The 17,424-nt window shown below is 32.7% G+C and overlaps 1 protein-coding gene across 1 annotated transcript in view; it reads left to right on the plus strand.

Annotated features, from left to right (window-relative positions):
- The window catches only part of REV3L (REV3 like, DNA directed polymerase zeta catalytic subunit), a gene marked incomplete at its 5' end in the record, with an annotated part of 184,534 nt that overhangs the window by 62,857 nt on the left and 104,253 nt on the right, over positions 1-17,424 (plus strand). Inside the window, 3 exon segments of the mRNA XM_079149104.1 lie at positions 1,096-1,170; positions 6,562-6,722; positions 14,101-14,197. Coding sequence (XP_079005230.1) covers positions 1,096-1,170; positions 6,562-6,722; positions 14,101-14,197 — 333 coding nt within the window.

The following is a 17,424-nucleotide window of genomic DNA, read 5'->3' on the forward strand; positions in this document are numbered from 1 at the left end:
TGGATTCTTTGTAGAGCAATTCATTCATTTCTCTTTCTTTGGTGTTTATTGCTACAGAGTTGTTATATTTCTCTGGAAGCATCATGTTACCTTGTTTTTTTCATGCTTTTCTATATTAATATTTGTGCATCTGGTGGGTCAGTTTATGTACCAATTTATAGTAAGACTTTTTGCTAGCCATGTGTCTTAGGGTTTGGGCTGGATATGTTGTGTTGGCTTTGGCTACATGTGGTCACATTGATGTCTGTAGCTTCTTCACCCTAATCAGTTCGGCAATGGCTGCAGGTATCTCTGGCCTAGGCTGCAGGGGTTGTGGGACTGCACTGCCAGGTGGAAGGCAGCTCTTGTAGGTAGGGCCAATTTGCTGGCACTCCTGGGTACAGTGCTCCCAGCTGAGTATGTTGCACCCATCAGTTTCTGTGGGTCATGTTATGGTGGAGCCACCCTGGTAGTCCCAGCTGTATGTGGCATCCCAGGTAGTAGAGTGGTGCCTGTCAGTGTCTAAGGGCAGTACCCAGGCTTCACTAATGGGCCTAGATGCTATTCCTGTCAGTGCCTGAGAGCTATACTGTTGACTTTAGAAGGCCCCTGCAGAATGACGTACCCAGGAAGGTCTACCTAGATGTCCTTGGGCTAGGGAGGGTGGTTGAGGCTGAGCATCTGCTTCTCAGGACCTCAGTGGGCTAAGCTTCTGAGAATAGGTTGCTTATCTACTTCTAGGGGTCACAGAAGTATCCCGAGGATCTCAGCAGGTGAACCACTCAGGAAAAGCTGCTTCCGGGGGTTATGGGTGCATGATCAAGAGTAACTTTTTAATAGTCATGATGACTGAAATTAAGGCAAAAATGGTTTGCTTCGCATTTTGTCCCTAGTTTTTTCATAGTGGTATTTTAAAATGTTTTTTAAAAGCCTCAATATTTATATGTTAACTTACGATAGGCTTAACTGAAAGGTCTTGGATTTTCTTAGTTGTTTGTTATTTCAATAATATTGAAATAAGACTGAATTAGGCTGAGCCTAATTAGGTCAATAAGTTGTATTACTTCTTCTATGATTGATGGAAATAATTTAAAATATCTCTTTCTTATATTTCAGGCCTTTTTATGGTTATCATGAGAAGGAAAGACACTTTATGAAGATCTATCTTTACAATCCTGCAATGGTGAAAAGGTACAAAGATAAATGAAACAAAAACATAAAAAAACTAAGATTTATTATTATCATTGAAAATAAAAGGAAAAACCTAGAAAAAAGACCTATGTAGTTTGTAACATTATTGAAGAAGAGACCCTAAATGTACATATATGTGTAAACATAGAGACCCATGGCTAGGACTATAGGATGGGTAGTTTAACAGTGTAAGAACCTTGGTTTATGGCCCCCATCTGCTTCTTTCCTGTCTTAGATGTAGAGAGTTTATAAAAGTAGGTAAGGAAAGATGACAGCTGTCTCATATGATATTAGTGCCCTGCTGGCAAGACCAGATATGTAATACTAAAAACAAGCTTCTTTAATTTCAAAGCAAGGAGAAATTTGTGAGAGAGCAAAGTATGAAGGCTTCCTCTTGAGTCCTTACTAGCTGTTAGTAAAATTTATACACTGAAAGTTTTCTGTTATTTTAAGTGGTTGTTGTTGTTGTTCTCCTCCTTCTCTTCTTTCCCTCCCCCTTAATTAGTGTCTCTGCCTCTAGCTTATTCTTTCAATTATCCAAGAACCCAAATTATTGAGAGTAGGAAAGACACACACGCACACACACACCTTTTATTATTGTTTCAGATTCATGACAAGAGTTTTCATTGCCTATGATAATAAGCTAAGGTAAAACTAGACTTGGAGAAATGCTGAGTATTGTTTTTCCAGGAGATTCTTTTTGCCAGTAGGTACTGAGTTCCAAAAAGTTAACCTTATGGTAAGACACAAATTGAATGTTTTCCTAAAATGAATTAAGATACTGTGATAGGCACAACACCAAGGATGTGAGGTTTATTTTGAATTAAATCAGTTGAAAAATTCACTGAATTATAGTACTAATTCCAACTGTTATTCTTTTCTCTACCTAACAAGTGAAAACTAGTTTTCTTATAGCCTGCAAAATAGCTTCTGTTTATGTAAGATACCAAAATAATTTTCCAGAAGAGTCACTTAAACACAGTAAGGGATTTTTTGTACCAGATTCCCTTTGTTTACTTTCTTATATCCAGGAAGTACAAAAGAACAATCACCATGAATTCTTACCATCACTCATGAATTCAGTAGTAAGAAAATAAACCTTATTAATTTTTCCCTTTCTCATCGTAAGTTGCTCTCGAGTAGGAATTATGAATAAAAGTTGCATAAATCTTTTATAAATCATCTACAAACTATAATTCTACTTTATGAATATAATCCATTTTTCTTCCTTGTACCTATAGCAGTTGAATACTTACTAAAGTATTATCAAAAGTTTGCTTTACATTATATAGTCAGCTTATCACAATACCTACCCAAAACCTCTGATTTTTTTAATGGGTTTGTTTATTTATTCTTTTGTAAAAAACAAATATTTGTAAGGTATCTACATTATTTGATGCATTGTGGAAACTTTTGGGTAAACAGTGATGAGCAAAGTTTGAATGGTTCCTGCATTTAGGGAATTTACAGCAAAACAGGGGAGATAGTAAATTACATATAACCAAAAATTGTGGAACATACTATGAAGGAAAATTAATATTAAAATGTGATTTGCCTTTGCTGGAATCAGAAAAATGGCATCATACTAGTAGTCATTTTATTTTCTGCCATTAGCACAATAGTTAAAAAAAAAAAAGTTAACATGGGAGTATTCATGATAACACAGTAAAAGTTGTTAATTTTGTTGAATCTTGTCCCTTAGGTGTGCATCTTTGTAATATTTACATGACAAAATGAAAGTAAGCATGAAACACTATGATTTTCTCAAGGAAAGAAGCACTTACCTGATTGTTTTTTGTTGCAAACTGAACTAGCCACCTTTTTTTTTATTTTAATGGAATACCATTTTTCCCTGAAAGAACAACTGATAGTTCTAGTGATTTGCATATTTGGTACATAGCCTCTCAAAAATGGTCAGCCTGTCATTTCAAGGCAAACACCTCAGAGTATTTGTTGCCAGTGATAAAATATGAGCTTTCAAACAATGTTAGAATTTTGAAAAACTTTATTTCCTGCTGTGAACTTAACAGCTTTACAATGCTTAAAGATTTTTCTGATGAGAGAGGATCATATTAGCAAATGATTTTTGATATTGTGTAATGAACATTCAAAAGATCTGTGTAACTTAGTAGATCTCTCTTTTCCAAAAGACAAGTATATGGTGTTTGTCTTAGCTTTTTTGCTGCTGTGACTAAAAGATCTGACCCAAACAATTTTAGGAGGAAAAGTTTATTTGGAGGTTCACGGTTTCAGAGGTTTAAAGCCATAGAAGGCTGGCTCCATTTCTCAGGGCTTGAGGTGAGGCTGAACATCATGGTGGAAGAGTATGACAGAGATAAGCAGTTCACATCATCAGGAAGCAGAGAGAGAGATGCCAGATACAAGTTTATATGCCTCAAAGCCAGGCCACAATTCCCACCTCCTCCAGCTACACCCTACCTGTCTCCAGTTACCACTCAGTTAATCCCATCAGGGATTAATTCACTGATTAAATTTAAGAGTTTCAGAACCCAATCATTTCCCCTCTGAACCTTCTTACATTGTCTCACACGTGAGCTTTTGGGGGACATCTCGCATCCAAAGCATAACAGTGTTAGATGATTATGCCTGGGTTAAAAAAATACTTGAAGTGGAATGTGGATCATAATGTAATATAGAGTATGAAATTTCATTGGTTTGGCTTCAAAGTTCACATTATAGCTTATCCTTAGTTAGGAAACTACTACTTGAATCTCCATGTAGTATTTAAGAATATTGACAATGATCTGAAAAGGATATTAATTATTCTTTCTTTTTTCAACTTACACATCTGTGTGAAGCTGGATTTTCTTCGTAAGTTTCAACCAGTTTATATCAGATTGGGCAAAAACAGATAAGACAATCTAGCTATTTTTGTCAAAAGAGATTTGAAAATATATAAAACAATGCTTCTTTTCTCAACAATTTTTTTTTGCTTTGGAAAATATAGTTTATTTTTCATAAAATGTTATTTATGGTAACAATGAGTTATTGTTATTTTAAAATTTTTAAAAAAGTTGCTTAAAATTTTGTTTGAATTTCTAATGTGGTAAATATCAATATACATAAACCACATAAACAAAAGCTCTTTGGTGTTTTTACTAATTAAGAATGAAAAGGGTCCTTAAATCAAAAAAAGGTTTAAAAACCACTATAGTAAAGCTATCAAAGACCTTAAGTTATATTCATATGTATTCTCTTTCTCTTGCTACCTGTTTAGTGAAAAAGAACCTTGTCACCACCTTTGAGGCTCAAGATCTATATACTTTGACCTTTTCAAAGACCCCTTCCATATATCAGTTATTCCTATTTCCCTTGCTCACAGCATTTAAATATTAATAAAACTGTTAATTTTGTACATATACATTCATATTCATATACAGACCATTCTTTCACATAGTCATTCTTCTTGAAAGATTTATCTACACTTTGTGTATCTAGTTTTTTCCCTCTGATTTATTCTTTACTTTACTCCAATATGGCTCTTACCAACCATACTACTAAAATTATTCTCATGAATTGCTAAATCCAATTTTTTGTTCTTAGCTTTTGATCTCGTAGTAATAATAATGAGATCTTCAAACGATCTCAAATGTTGGCTTCTCTAATATTAACTTTCTTTAGCTGCCTCATACATGTCTGATCATTCATATATCTGCCATTTCATTGATTCCTTTTTAAATATTTGTTGTTATTTCTTAGGGTTCTGCCTTAGGCTTGTTTTCCTCTGTGCTTCTCTCTGCATCTTTATCTACTTCTATATTTTCACTTTTATTTCCTTAATCTTTATGCATTTGACTTCCTGAATTTTCCTCAAGCACTCCTGATCAGTATATCAAACCATGTACTGCATAAATGAAATAGCACTATGGAGAAGAGTGAGGGCTCACAAGTCAGAGGAATTTTGATTTGAACTTCAGTTCTATTTTTTATTTGTGTGATTTTTTGATACCTTTTTTGATTTTTTATAAAATGGGGGCAGTAATACCATAGGCTTATAGTAAGGATTGAGATGAAACATTTAAACCACTTAGCACAGTATCCATTAATTAGTGCTCAAAAATATGTTAACTGCTTCTGTAGTGTTAATAAAATTATTCTTATCCTAATCTTCCTTGTCTTTAATTTCCATAGTTACATAGAAATCTGCCTGAATCATCATTATATCTAAACCCCATTATGTCTAAAGCTGTTTTATCTTATTCCCCCTCAAAAAAATAAAAACAAATAAAACCCAAACAAATCTGTTTGTTTTACATTCCTTCCTATTTCAGTAAATATAACACCACCAACCAACTGCTTAAGCATCATCCTCACCTTCTGTTCTACCTGACCTTCTACATCAGTCAGTATTCAAGGCCTGACCATTTTGCCTTATAGGTCTCTTGAATCAATAGATTGCCTTCTCCTAATAGCCTTCTCATTTGCTTCCCCTAGTCTTGTGCATTCTCTGGTTAATGTGGTCATGTTCAGTTCTCAAATTTCACTACCTCTTCAGATGTCTTTACAGGCCCTTCATGATCTGTCTTCTTTTGTTATTTCTCTAGCCCTTTCTCTTACCACAATTTTTGATACTAGGTTACAGTCTTTGTGTTTTAGTTCCTGAATAAGCAGTGTTTTCTCAGGACTCTTGACATGTGCAATTTTATTTATATGACATACTATTTCTTCAAAGAAAGAGCTGAACCTCTAGTTAATCATTTAATCTGCTTAGACATCCTTCTAATATACTTCCTCTGAGTAGTACTTATTATGCTATTATAAGTGTCTATTGTTTGTGTTCCCCATCATAAAGGAAAAAATCCCAGGAAAGAAAAATATTAAAATGGTAGCCTCTGATTGATGGGATTAATAATAATATTTCTTTTTAAAATTTTTATGTATTTGTGAGATATATTTAAAAAACCTTTTTTGACATTTTGATTGTTTCAATACAGTTATTAAATTGGTTAAAGTCAAAATATTCTATATCCATGATTTCATTTTGTTCAGAACATTCACGTTTACTTTAAAACGTGACTTAAACTTTTAATTTTTAACAAAATACAAATTTCCAATAAAATTAAAATGAAAATTTTGTGTAGTAAAAGGTGTTTTGTTCTCTCTATACAAAAAACATGCCTTTCCATGACCCAGTAATATTCTGATACATTTTGTTTACTACATTTTGATACTACATTTTGTTTATGTCTTCATCAGTTGATAGACATTTTGGGTTGTTTCCACTTTTTGACTGCTATGAACAATGCCTTTATGAACATTCGTATACAAGTTTCTGGGTAGCCCAGACTTTGATGTGTGTGTAATTGTTTCACTTAACATTTTAGAGAACATAACTGTATGACTCTTTTTTTTTTTTTTTTTCTAATTTAGGATATGTGAACTTTTGCAAAGTGGAGCCATAATGAATAAATTTTACCAGCCTCATGAAGCACATATTCCCTACCTCCTACAGCTCTTCATTGACTACAATCTTTATGGAATGAATTTAATAAATCTGGCTGCTGTCAAGTTCCGAAAAGCAAGAAGGAAAAGTAAGGTTAATTTCCAACTTGAAATTAAGGCTTTGAAATTAATGTTACACAATTAACAATGTATAAAATGACATATTTTTAGAAAATAAATGCTAAGTGGAAAAAGATTTTAAAATATACAAAATGAGATTTGAGATTATTAGGGAAAGCATTTCAAAAGAAAATTTAATTCTTAAAGATCTATAGAGATAAAATTCACATGGTAATTTGAGATTTTTCAATACATTCAGATTTGTGCAACTATCACCACAAATTTAGAACATTTTGATCATCTATGAAAGAAACATGTACCATTTAGCTTTTACCTGGAAGCTCCTCATGCTTTCCACCCTAAGTAACTACTGACCTATTTTCTGTCTCTGCCCATCCCTGTGTGTTTTATTTAAGTGGATTCATGTAATATTTCTGTTTAGCATAATATTCTTGAGGTTCATCTGTTTTGTAGCATGTACTAATTAATACTTAGTTCCTTTTTAGGACCCAGTAATCTGTGTGTGGATAGACTACATTTTGTATATCTCTTCATCAATTGATGGACTTCTTTGTTTTCTGCCTTTTGATTACTGTAAACAATGTCTTTATGAACATTCATTTACAAGTGTTTGTATAGTCATGTATTTTCATTCTCTTGTTCATATACCTAGGAGCAGAATTCTGGGTCAAATGGTCTAACACCCTTTTATTCTCATTAGATATTTTTCCCTTCTACTTCTTGCAAAACAAAACTAACATTTTTCTTCTAGCCCTAATACTCTGCCATATTTTTTTTTTTATTTTCTCTCTCTGCCAAACTTATTAAATCAGAGGTTAGCATTTTTGTTTCTTAATTTACCATCTATTCTCTTTTGATTTAATTTCCCCCTTTTATCACACAAAGTGTGCTTTGAAAAGTAGCAAGGGAGGATTTTTGGTTTTTTTGAATAGTGGGACTAGTTATAAGGGATCAACCCTCCTGCTAAAACACCATTTAAAGGCCGCATAAAATTGAAAGAAAAAAATTTTCAAGTATCAAAGAGTTTGCAAACATGAAGATTTGCAGGCCTAAAGGATTAGATGAAGGGAATGAAAGGAACGGAGAATGAAAGGAACGGATGCGAGACAGGAATAGGAAAGACAGTGAAATGAATCTGACATAATTTTCCTATGTACACATGAATATACCAAGGTGAATCTCCACATTGTGTACAACGACAAGACTGGGATCCTAATTAGAATAAGATATACTCCATGTTTATATAAATATGTTATGTTTACTTAAAAGAAGAAAAGAAAGAAAAAAGAATATAGTGCTGAGAGCAACTGTTGACCTGAGGACATTTGCAAATCCTAGAGAATTTAGAACCTTCTTTGAAATAGCCTTATCAGATGTGAGAGACAGAAACCAAAGCCCAGGGCCTACCTGGCAGATTGAACTCTCCACAGAATAAGACAGTACTTCCAATAGATATACCCTTAAGTAAAACACAGACTGGGAAATGGAACACTTTTGAGACATTTCATCACTCCAGTTTGAAACTCCAAAAACAAAAAGAGATTCCCAGATCTAAGAACTTGATCTAAAGTTGTGCTGGTTTGGGGAAATTCTCAGGTCTAGCTGAAGAAGCAACTGCAGATTCTTCTTAGAGGAAATTCTTTTAAGTATAGATCTCAAATTTTAAAAATTTCAAGTATAGTATGTTCAGCACTAAATTTAGTATATACCAGTCATATCAGAAAACTAGTCTTCATGAGTAAAGCCTAGCAAATATACAAACATAGATACTCTAGACTTACAGAGAATTTAGATGTTGGAATTATTATATATAGATTGAAAAACTATCATTCAGAATCCTTATCAAGTAAGGATACTATTTGCAGAGTTCTAATGTATATACATAATGATATATCACTAATAGTCTTGTTTTGCCTGTCTAACATGCTAGTAATATCTTGAGGTGAAACAACTTTGATACACTAAAACTTCTTTTAAAGAGGAAATATTTTGTGGCTGACAACATATTAAATTTACAAATACTGCATTTTTTAAATACATAAATTTTGAATCATTGAAACTAGCCGGTGACTGCCCTTTAAAGTAAACAAAAATAACTAATTCTGCTCAATTGAAGAACCTCAAATTTAGATGACAGTTATAGATTATTAGTTTTTCTCATCTTCTTACTATCTGAGAATATTATAAAATCTCCAGAATAAACCTGATTATGTGATTGAATAGCTCTCCCTTGGTTATTAATGTCCCTAAGAAAGAAATCCTCTAAAGCAGGATGAGATTGGCTTCACTGCCTAGTTGCTCCCTTTTTATATGTAGAGAAAGAAACCTAAAGGAACAAAGAGAGTTGTAGGAAAAGTAAGAGATGATCCCTACAGGGATTGTAGCCCCTTAGTCTCCCCACTCCGCATCTTTATGAGAGCTGTGTTATTTTATATCCAGGAGATACTCCTTTTTTTGCCTCATAGAGATGTTTTAAGAGTAAAAATTTAAGTTGTCACATCACTCAATTTCAAGACTTATTACAAAACTACAGAAGCTGTGGAAATAAAGGCAACATGGTATTGGTGAAAAGATAGATACTATACCAGTGAAGCATATTAAAGCCCAAAAATATGCCTATATTTGAAACAGCTCATAATTGGCTCATATAGTCATCTTAACTTTGACAAAGGTACAGTGGTAATTCAATGGAGAAAGAATAGTCTTTTCAGTAAATAATAGTGGATAATTCGGTGTCATGTGCCAGAAAAAAAAAAAAAAAAAATCACACATATACTTTACGCATTTTTTAAAAAAATTAACTTAAAATGATTTACAGACTGAAAGGTAAAAGCAAACTATCAGACTTTTAGAAGAAAACAAAGGGAAAATCTTCCCTACTTTGACTTTGACCATGAGATTTTAGAAATAACAAACACCCAAAAAAAAAAAAAATCCATGAAAGAAAAAAATTGGTAGGTTGAATTTTATCAAAATTAAAAATTCTTGCTCTGTGAAAAAACTGTTAAAAGAATGATAACAGAAGTCACAGGGCAGAAGGAAATATTTATAAATTGTGTATCTAACAGTTATATCTAAAATGCATAAATGATTCCTAAAAATCAACAGTAAAGAAAGCAAACGACCACAGGGCTGGGGTTGTGGCTCAGTGGTAGCGTGCTCACCTAGCACACATGAGGCCCTGGGTTTCAGCCTCAGCACCACATTAAAATAAAATAAAGGTATTGTGTCCACCTACAAAGAAAACAAACAACCAAATTAAAAATGGCCAAAAGGCCCAAATAGATACTTCACTAAAGAAGATAATGTAAAGGATGACAAACACATGAAAAGACACTATTTAACATTATATGTTTTTAGGGAATTACAAATGCAAACTACAAAGCTCTACCTCAACATACTTGTTTGAATGGCTACAATTCAAAATATGTAAGGATAATAAATGTGAAACCATAGCAAATCTTTTTCATTACAGGTAGGAATGCAAAATAGCAGTTTGTAAGGTAGTTCGTCGTTTCTCATTACATTAAATATAGACTTATACTATGACCCAACACTTGTTCTCCTAGATGTTTACCCAAGTGACTTAAAATTTAGTTCCATCCAAATCTGAATGCAAATGTTTATAGCAACTTTATTCATAATTACTAAAGATGTGAAAAGCAACTAAGATGTCCAGTGAACAAGGAATTGGATAAACTGTGATACTCTTTAATGAGAAAAAGGAAGAGACTTTGTATTCACACAACATTGATGAAATTTTAAAGCATTTTACTAAGTAAAAGAAGCCAGATCCAAAGGGTATAATTCTATTCATATGACTTTCTAGAAAAGGCAAAACTATAGAAGCAAAAAACATTATTGGTTGCCAGGTATTAGCAGAGAGGGGAGTGTTAAAGTACAGGGGAACTTTTAGGGTAAAGGAACTATTATGTATAATACTATGGTAATCGACTTATTCCTCAAACCCATAGAACTGAACTTTACTTCATCACATGATTAAGGTTCATGTTACCAGTGTGTACGGATATTGTGTACCCTTTAATATGATGAGATAGGAGGGGCACTTTGTCTCTGTGATATGCTTTCAATGAACCCATAGCCCCAGTTTCATCATGAGAAAAACATCAGTCAAACTTGGATTGGAGATCATTCTACAGGTTTCTTTATCAGTGCTCATGTGTATCAAAACATGAAACATAAGGAAAAATTGAGAAATAGACCAGAAGGGTCTGGGCAGCCATGGCAACTAAATGTGACATGGTGTCCTGGACTGGATTCTAAAAGTGCATTAATGGAAAAACTAGTGAAATTCAAATAAAGAGTATAGTTTTATTAATAGCAATCTTCTTGTATCTGCTTCTGCATTATACCATGATAATAAAAGTGTTTAAAATAAGGGAAACTAGGTAACCTACATACAGAATTCTGTACTATGCTTGAGACTTTCCTGTTAAATTCAAAGTTATTCTAAAACAAAAAGATGATTGGGGGGTCAACAAGTTGGCTCTCAATGCCAAGTATAGCTGAGAATTTAAAGATTGAGGAATTAAAGTTTGTAGAGTGCATACAATAGAAGTTCTTCCCCCCAACAAATGAAAAAACATGAGAGAAATTTGAATTAGCAAATTTAGGTAAATTTTTTTTTACAAAACATAAATATTGGAATGGTAATTAGAAAGGAATTTTTAAAAAACATGTAAGATGTTTACAAATTTATAGGCAGAATTGTGAAATTCAATTGGAAGAAATTTTTAAAAGGAGGGAAATTGCAGACTGATAAAATTTACATCTTCATTCATCGTATAAATATTATGGTTTTCTTTGGTGTAAGATAAAAAGTTATACTGCATCTGGATATCATAGCACATGCCTGTAATCTCAGCCACTGGGAGACTGAGGCAGGAGGATCACAGGTTCAAGTCCAGCCTAGGCAACTTAGCAAGACCATGCCTCAAAATACAAAATAAAAAGGACTGGAGATGTAGCTTGATGGTAAAGCATGCCTTGGTTCAATCCTCAAAATAAAAATAAAAAAAACAAATGGTTATACTACAATCATGGAAAGAGTAGGTAAATAACCTTTTGTATTTTACTTTGTCACATTAGACACATTAACAATTAAGAGTAAAACTCTTATGACAAATATATGTTTACATAATATTTTATCTTATGAGACAAATTAATGTATTATCTCTTACTTATTTGTTCATGTAGCTTTCCCTTTTTTTTTCTTTTTTTCTTTTTAGATGTTGATAGACTTTTATTTTATTTATTTATTTATATGCAGTGCTGAGAATCGAACCCATTGCCTCACACATGCCAGGCAAGCACTCTGCCACTGAGCCACAACCCCAGCCCTAGCTTTACTTTGAAATACATTCAAAAGTGAAAAAGATTTAGAAATTTGAATATTACATGCATATATACAATTTTGTACCAGTATTCAATTATATAATCAATTGTCATGAAATGATGCTTCTTATTATTATGTTAAAGTGTATTAAAATACTTAAGTGAAATAAATATTTGAGTATCCTAGTCATTTTATATTTCTTTAACACATGTAGTTGAAAGGAATTATATGAATGCATAATATTTTCTATAAATATATATGGGGTGTGTGTGTGTGAATATATATATGATTCTTTTGTTTATTTGGTTTAATTTTTTGGCAGTACTGGGGGTTAAGCCCAGGGACTTTCTCACTACTGAGAACATTGCCAGTTCTATTTATTTTGAGACAGGGTCTCCCTAATTTGCCTAGATTGGCCTCAAATTTGTAATCCTCTTACCTCAGCCTCCCAACTAGCTGAAATTACAGATGTGTGTCACTGCACCTAACTGAACATATTTAAATAAGGATGTTAACATATTTCTTTGGGTATTCCCAAAGTGTAGGTAAAACAAGATTTGTGGTGGATGGGATGCTGGGGATCCAGGTATTCACGCATAGGCAAGCACTCTCCACTAAGTTCATCCCCATCCCTGAAATTCGAATTTTTATAATGTGATTGGTAACTCTGAATCAGTAAATTTGTGTAGATTTTTATTTATATAAATTTATTAGAAAATAATGGCTTTATATTGTAATTTGCAAATTCCAAAGTAATTTCCTACCAATACCCTATCCAAACTATAGCAAAGCCTTTTAAAATCAGAATGTGCATTCTGGGTAAATGTGAATAAAATTTGAAATTTGAAAATCAGTTGCATTCTTTAGCATCTATTTTGTTGAGGGATGGTGATGGTGATGCCTTATCTCATTCTAATTATACCATTTTATGATTAAACTGACCAAATAAAAATCAAAGTTTTAAATTTACCTTGGAGAGAATTGTGAATTTAATCTATCTTCATGTTAGGATTCTTTTTGATGCCACTCATTTAACTTTCTTTTATTTGAAAATTTAAATTCCTGCAAGAGATAACAAAAAAAGTACAAAAATTTAGAGACTTCTTCCAAGGCATTACCTCAGGATTTAGTTTCTGAAATTGGGACCTGTAAGCAGATATGTGTAGTCTCCTCTTCAAATACAGGTCAAATTTTATTCACATTTACCCAGGCTTCCACTCACTATTACTACCCATTATATCTGGAATGCATTGTGTGTTTTCTTCTTATTTAGGGATTTGATGTTAAAGTATGTTTTGAATTCCATGTGAAATTTCCACTAGAATTTTAATTGAGGCCCAGAGTACCCTAGAAATTTAATGTCCATAAAAATTCATAATTCTTTGTTTTTCAAATGAGGTACTACAATAGCACATTTAAATGTATCATGCTTTTATTATACTATGAAAATATTGTAGCCATTTACTCCCCCATGTCTATATATTGCAAATATTTTTATTTCTGCTCTTAGGTTGAATTCTCAGGACATAATTTAGGAATTAATCAAAAATACTATCATTTTACGTAACGGGTAATTATATGCAAATACAAAGAACTGATTTATTTATTTTAATTTGTTCTTTTTAGGTATACACAACAGTGTATTTTATTTTGACGTATTATACATACATGGAGTATAACTTATTCTAATTAGGATCCCATTCTTGTGGTTGTACATGATATGGAGTTTCACTGGTGGCATATTCATATGTGAACATAGGAAAGTTATGTCTGACTCATTCTACTGTCTTTTCTGTTCTTATCCCTTCTCCCTTCCCTTCATTCCCCTTTGTCTAATCCACTGAACTTCTATTCTTCCCTCCCCCCTTATTTTGTGTTAGCATCTGCATATCAGAGAGAACATTTGGCATTTGGTTTTTTGGGATGGGTTTATTTTACTTACCATGATAATCTCCAGATTGATCCATTTACCAGCAAAAGTCATAAGGTCATTAAAAAGAACTGATTTAAATTTACCTTTCTACACTTAGGTGATACATTACATGCAAGTGGATCATGCAAGGATCGGTTATCAGGAAATACCCTTCCTGGTACTTTATTTTGGTGGGAAGAAAGTGAAATACCAAGGTTAGTTAATGTTGTAAAGGAAATGAATGTTTTACGTGTGTCCCAGATGTGATGATAAATTGGTGTTACATATTTTAGGCCTTTTTAATTGATGAGTTTATCAGTCAAGCAAATCTCAATGTGTTACATGGAATTGTAGATCTAAAAATCAGATCATGAATATGTTCCTACTTATTATCTAATTAATAAATCTGGGATAGATTGTTATATTCTTTCTAGCATCCATTTTCATTATGCATTCTAAACTGAGATCTTGACTTATAAAGTTTAAAAAGAATCATGTTTATAGTAAAATAGCAACTTAAATAGTGGGCTGGGGTTGTGGCTCAGTGGTAGAGTGCTCACCTAGCATGCATTAGGCACTGGCTTCAGTCCTCAGGACTACATAAAAATAAATAAATAAAGGTGTTGTGTCCATCTACAACTAAAAAAAATAATTAAAAAGAGTGGAATAGCAAATATTTTAATAAAAACTCCACAAATTTCTAAATATTAAGTGTTTATGAAAATAAGTGCATTGACATACTGTGTTTATGAATAATATAATTTGTGGGTTTTTTTCGACCATCTTATTGATTTTTTTTGAGATAATATTCCAAATGTTTAGATTTCCCTAGCATAATATGGTTTCTTCTACAACTTATTAGCAAAGAAAAGGCTAGCTATCTTTCTATTACCTTTCCTTTCATTTGACTTCTTAAGGAAATTGGGGGAAAGGGAAGTCAGAAAATAAGAGATAAATAGCATCAGTTTTGGAGGTGTCACTGTGGTGTTCTTCCGAGGGGTGTTTTCATTCCCCTCCCAGCAGCTCAACTGGCAGGGAAGTTCTGCCTGAAGTAACAGGCTCTGGGGACAGCAGCTTCTACTATAAGGCAAACATGTAATTGGCACCTGTCTAAATTAATCAGTAATAGCTTTAGTCTGTAATCATTACCTAAATTATAAATCAGTAGCTTTATCTACATAGAACTAAGAGTTTCTGTTTTATACCACATGGCACTGGCTAAACTTTCTTGATCCTTCTGTTGGTCAGTTGAGTGGTGGCAGGATAGTTATGGTTTTCCCCTTTTCACTTCACATGTTACACGATGCTTTTTAAGCAGATATTTTTTATGAAGAATGCAAGAGAGAAATTGCCTGTTTAAATGACTTTATTTTTTATTTCTAAAAAGAAAATGTGAATTGCTTAGTTGAATATAAACTATCAAAAGTATTTCTGTAGAACTTAATTTATGTAGTTTCAAATTTTTAATATATATTTGACAGAATTTCCATATCATAGAATTACTTGGGAATTCTTAATACCTGAAGTTAAAAATCTCATTAAATAATGCTAGAAATATATTTTTTTATGATGAATATTGTATCAGAATGAGTCTTTAAAGACTGAATTAATATGGACAGTCAATGACTCACTTCTGCTTATAAGGATCAGGACTTTTTGATAAACACACTGATAACTTCTTAGTTTCCTCACCAATGTAGTGGAATTGTTTTTATAATCTTTTTGAGATGATTGTATACACTAGATTCCCTAGTTCTCTAAGTTCTATATCTAGTGGCTTTTCTTTACTTTCTTTTCTTTTCATGATTAATTAAAATTGAAGTTTATTTGTAGTTTGAAGCCCTTTTCTGGTTAGGACCCGAGACTGTAAATTTGGGGAAACTCTGTTTTAGAATGTTTTAAAAAGTAAACTATTTTATTATTTTAAGAGTTATATAGGGACTGGGGATGTAGCTCAGTGGTAGAGCCCTTGCCTTGCCTAGCATGTATGAGACCCCACCACCAAGAAAAAAACAGAAAAAAAAAAAAAAAAAAAGGAAAGATATGAATAAGCAAACTAGTGAAATTAGATAAGTTATTCAGAATTAGAACTTACAGTAAGTATAGGATAGTTGTATACAAATTTTTGCGCCCAGATTGTTCTATATTCTTTAATTTTGTCATGCTGATATAAATGAAAAATCTATAATTGCATCAAATACAAATAAAGGTGTGAAAAGTTTTATCATAAATTAATATTTTTCTAGTGTTTTAGTGTCATTTCTAACCCCAGTATTGGCACTTTCTTTTCGGTACCTTTTTTTTACCCCCAGGATAAGTGTTTTATTTCCCTTCACAGACCTTCTTACAAAGGCCATACACAGCTGGGATTGTAGCTCAACAGTAGAGTGCTTGCCTGGCATGTGTGATTCACTGGGTTCAATCCTCAGCACCACATAAAAATAAATAAATTAAAAATAAAAAGGTACTGTGTCCATATACAACTAAAAAAAAATTTTTAAAACCAAAGGCCATAACAAATAGCCACAAATTTGTAATGAGATGGGGTGCTAAGTCAACAGTTTTATTAACCTTACTTTTGAAAAGTTCAGTGTAAAATATCTGTTGTCATGGACCTTCAGGGCCATTTGCCTAAGTGTTAAATCTACAAAAGTCAAAAATCTAACTGCAAGTATCTCAATACTACTGGCTACCCTTCAGAATGATCTGGAAAGATTTTTTAAATTAACATGTGTCTGGGCTCTGTCCTTAATGATTCTAAGTAGTAGATCTCTTGTGTTAAGTTGTGAACAGAAATATTCAGAGAGGTACAATTGTCTAATTGTCTAGCACTGTATTACTTGTCTACCTTCAGTGACTAAAATGAGTGGTCTACATATATATACTAAAATTTTTTTGATCACACTTTGTCTACCTGCTAGAAACAGATTTTTAATTCGGAAAACAATTTTCTCTTTGGTAACACTTCTGTCTTGAATGTCTGAAGTAGTTTTGAATAGGGGTAAGAAATGGTTGTACATTTCTTTGAGAAATTTACTTGGGAGTACTAGGGATCGAGCCAAGGCCCTCATGCATGCCAGGCAAGAGCTCTACCATGGACCTGGATCTCTAGAACAGAGATTACAATTTTTAATGTTATTGTTTCCCTCCTTTGTCACAAAAATGCTACTCCTGGAAAATTCTTTCTTGACATTTACAGTGTAACTCAGCATGCAAAGCTTTTTTTAGTATAAAAAGCCAAATTGTTTAAAAAAAAAAAAGCACATTGTTCGCCATATAAACTCTTTTACCTGACACTTCAATTCATGGCAAAACTGATATTATTAAATTGTATGAATGAAAAGTACAGTCTACTTTGGGAATTATTTTTTACTAAACACTAAAGGAACATATTGTGATAGTTTGGCTAATATACCATTTCTCTATCAATGGTAAAAAGATA

Source organism: Sciurus vulgaris (assembly GCF_902686455.1).
Source record: "Sciurus vulgaris genome assembly, chromosome: 7".
NCBI classification, from domain to species: Eukaryota; Metazoa; Chordata; class Mammalia; order Rodentia; family Sciuridae; genus Sciurus; species Sciurus vulgaris.